Genomic DNA, 3991 nt, shown 5'->3' with positions numbered 1-3991 from the left:
TTGGGCGAGAATGGCTTCGGGAGGTCGATATAGATTGGAAAAATATTATAGACAACCAATTGAAAGAACGTACGACAGTCAACGTTTTATCGAGTGGAAGTGCTGAAGTGAAGTTACAAAACATATTAAGAAAGTTTCCGCTGTTATCAGCACCAAATGTGTAGAATTTACAAAAATCGACTTGGCAAAAGCGTACCTACAGCTTGAAATTCATCCGGATAATCGAGAGCTGTTGACCTTAAGCACACAGAAGGGTTTATTTCAACCGACGCGTATGATGTTTGGGATTGCGAGTGCGCCTGCAAAGTGGCAGCGGTTTATGGAGCAGCTGTTGGGAGATATGGCGGGCGTTAAAGTATTTTTGGACGATATAAAAATCACGGCGAGCGACGACGTTACCCATTTACAAAGGATTGAAGAAGTGCTTAAAAGGTTAAATACGCGTAACATGCGTGTACATTTAGAAAAGTCTGAATTTCTTCGCGACAAAATCGAGTACTGCGGTTACGAAATCAGCAAAATGGGAATATGAAAACAGAAAACGAAAGTGGAAGCCATCCAAGATATGAAACAACCGTCAACTAAGGACGAGGTAAGGGCTTTTCTTGGACTAATTAATTACTACGGGAGATTCATTCCAAACCTTAGTAATGTCGTATATCCATCGAATCAGTTGTTACATAAAAGTTCAGTTTTTAATTTCGATAAAAAATGTTATAAATCATTCAAGCGAATTAAAGAAATGACGCAAACAGACACAGTTTTGACACATTACGATCCGCAGCTACCGCTCGTTTTAGCGGTGGATGCCAGTCCCACAGGCGTTGGAGCCGTGTTAAGCCACACTTTTCCGGACGGTACAGAAAAGCCAATTCAGTTTGCCTCGCAAACACTAAACGATGTCCAACAGCGATACAGTCAGGTAGATAAAGAAGCGTACTCAATTATATTTGGTGTCAAAAAGTTTTATCTATATGTGTTTGGGAGACGCTTTACTTTAGTCACTGATAACAAAGCCATTGCGCAAATATTTTCGCCACATAAGGGCTTACCTACTTTATCTGCGATGCGTATGCAACACTATGCGATATTTTTGGAATCGTTGATTACGTCGTCCGGGTAAAAAGCAGTAAATCAAATGCAAATGCTGATGCCATGTCACGACTTGCAACGCAAAAGCGCGATTGTTTTATAGAAGAAGTAGATGTGATAACAGCGCAGTTAATAGATAACTTACCTGTTACAGCAGAAGACTTGGGTGCAGCTACAGCTAAAGAACCAGAGGTTAAAATTCTGGTAGAATGCCTAAAATACGGCCGTGATTGTGAGGCGAAGCAACGATTTGGAATTCCACAAATAGAGTTCACTTTGCGGAAAGGTTGCCTTTTACGAGGTTTCCGTGTGTATGTACCCACCGCACTACGACAAAGGGTACTTAGTGAATTACACAGCGGTCATTTTGGAATGGTCAAAATGAAAACACTAGGGCGTTCTTATTGCTGGTGGCCTAACCTAGACCGGGATATAGAGAAATTGGTTTCTAATTGCGTATCCTGCCAAAGCATCCGATCCGATCCAGTCGCGGTTCCTGTACATTGTTGGGCACGACCGGGTAAAGTCTTCGAGCGCGTGCATGTGGATTACGCAGGTCCAATGTCTGGCAAGTACTTATTCGTCTTGGTAGATGCCTATAGCAAGTGGCCTATTGTAAAAATTGTAAACAATATGACGACCGACACAACGATCGCCGAATTCCGAGACATTTTTGCAACTTTTGGTATACCGAATATATTAGTAAGTGATCATGGCACCCAGTTTAACTCTAAAGAGTTTCAAGCGTTCTTGAGATCGAATGGCATAGTGCGCAAGCAAGGTGCTCCCTATCATCCGGCAACGAATGGGCAGGCCGAAAGATTCATACAGACAGTTAAACAGAAGCTGACAGCAGCTATGATTAAATCAGGCTCAATGCATAAAGAGTTGCAAAACATTTTGCTCAGCTACCGAAGAGCAATCCACCCGACTACAGAAAAAAGTCCAGCCATGGTTATGTTTGGTCGACAAATTCAAACTCGCTTAGATTTTCTACTACCGCAAACTACGCTCGGTAATACGGACAAAAAGATTACCAAAAAGGTTTTCGCAGAAGGCGAGAGGGTCTCAGTGCGAGATTACTTGTCGAGTGAACGCTGGCAACTTGGCAAAATCATTTCCAGACGCGGTGATATCCATTACGAAGTTCAACTTGATGATGGAAGAATATGGAGACGCCACGTCGACCAAATACGCAACGTGGGTCAACAATTACCTTAGTCGTCTTATTCAACCTATGGCTCCTGAGCAGGTAAAAGCTGGCGTGCATGGTGAGATGTACGAGCAGCGCGAAGAAACAACACAGTCGCAAACACAACCGACACAAAAAAACAACGCAATCAATGCAGCTTTACCACAAGTAGCACACGCACCAACGGAGCAGAACTCAGGTACCGAAGTACATCTAAGGCGATCGGAGAGAGTCCGAAAGGAACCAGACCGGCTCCAATATAATTAAAATAAATTATGTAGTTGAAACCATCTTTAAAATAAATTTTATTTTTAGTTATTAAGTACATATAAATGAAAATAAGCTTGAAAATAAGCTTGAAGATGTTGAATTGAAATTTAAATTCCGAAATACGTATATATGTATGCTTTTTCATACACAAATCGCTTTTTATATTCATGAAAATAGGTGGTGGAGAGATGTCATATATAAATATAAATGTAGCATAAGCATATGAATGTCATAGATAGAAAATCTGAATTATTTCCGACACTTGTGTAATCACTGTCAATTTAATGTCATTCCAATAAAGAAGTCACACGTGCAAAGATATACGACAAGGAGGAATGTCAAATGTAAAAGTAAACAAAAATTTACGCTAGTAAGGAAAATATGTTTGTAACGGTGTTTTTAACAAAATATTCAGTTAAAATATAGTTTAATAGCATAATATGTGTAGCAGAAAAAAGTGACCACGGTGGCACAGGGAAGAAGTTTAATTTTTCCTCGAGTTGTGTGAATAAAAAGCACAACCAGTTTGACAGCTAACGAGCTTTTATTGAGATTATATTTATATGCAAACGTACTTTTATGCTTTGCCGTTCGCATATGTTTACACATCAAATTTCATGAGTACCTAGTACTCACGCCTTTCTTAACAACTCTTTTTTAGTTCACTTTTTTATACAAAATCGCCCAATAACCAACTTGGGATAATTTCTTTTATTAAAAAATCCCACGGTTTCTCTTAGTTGGTTTATATTCCACTTCTAACTGCTCAGTTTGCCTCGGAAAATTCCGTTTTTTACCCATTTTGAAAGGGTTCCCTAGGGGTCTGTGGGAGGATCCGTGGGGCGGGCCTTTTTATAAAGTGGGGACATCCCCCTTTCTAATGGGAGGGGTGTAGGGGTGATTTTGATTATCTATCATAAGTGTGACATGAGATTAAAATTTTAAGAAAACTTGTGACTTAGAAGTGCTGAAATTTGCATGTTTAGACTCGTATTACTCGACAAAAACGCGGTAGAAAATAAAATTATTTTACACATCGTTACCAGTAACTATAGCAACATCGTTGTAAAGTTTGCATAAAATGATCCGTAAAATGTTATTCCGGGTGCTCTTGACGAATTTTACCCCATACATATCTTTACGCTTAACCGCCGCAATCGCGTGCTGCAAAAGCATGTACTTCTGTGCCTCGGGAATCTATTTGTCCATCTTCTCCTGCTCTTACGGGGGATGCGGACGCTTCCTCTAATGACAGTATTGCGCTACCAAGAGAAAATAATGAAACTAAGAATTGTGAAAATAATGATACAATAACTCTACAAGCCGTGCTTGATGAAATTGTTACGCTGAAAACTGAAAACTCTAAAATGCTTACGCTTATTAACTCTCTTCATAGTGACAAAAAAAGTTTGCAACAAAAAATGGACAGTTTGCTAA

The 3991-nt window shown here is 39.7% G+C and overlaps 1 protein-coding gene across 1 annotated transcript; it reads left to right on the top strand.

The window, feature by feature from the left end:
* The first annotated feature begins 1155 nt into the window (after positions 1 to 1155).
* Positions 1156 to 2551, top strand: LOC108371643 (uncharacterized protein K02A2.6-like). The gene is made up of 2 exons (XM_017627237.1): positions 1156 to 2292; positions 2345 to 2551. The coding sequence occupies exons 1-2, from the start codon at positions 1156 to 1158 to the stop codon at positions 2549 to 2551; spliced, it is 1344 nt and encodes a 447-aa protein (XP_017482726.1).
* The last annotated feature ends 1440 nt before the right edge of the window (positions 2552 to 3991 follow it).

Source organism: Rhagoletis zephyria, unplaced genomic scaffold (assembly GCF_001687245.7).
Source record: "Rhagoletis zephyria isolate East Lansing unplaced genomic scaffold, Rhagoletis_zephyria_1.1 Rzeph_scaffold_05120, whole genome shotgun sequence".
Classification (NCBI taxonomy): domain Eukaryota; kingdom Metazoa; phylum Arthropoda; class Insecta; order Diptera; family Tephritidae; genus Rhagoletis; species Rhagoletis zephyria.
This window is presented reverse-complemented; position numbering and strand designations above follow the sequence as displayed.

Excerpts from the sequence above, each read along its gene's own strand:
- LOC108371643 (XM_017627237.1), top strand. The coding sequence starts at position 1,156 with ATGTCACGACTTGCAACGCAAAAGCGCGATTGTTTTATAGAAGAAGTA. Across the intron at positions 2,293-2,344 it reads ACGTCGACCAAATACGCAAC|GTAAAAGCTGGCGTGCATGG; the intron begins GTGGGTCAACAA and ends GCTCCTGAGCAG.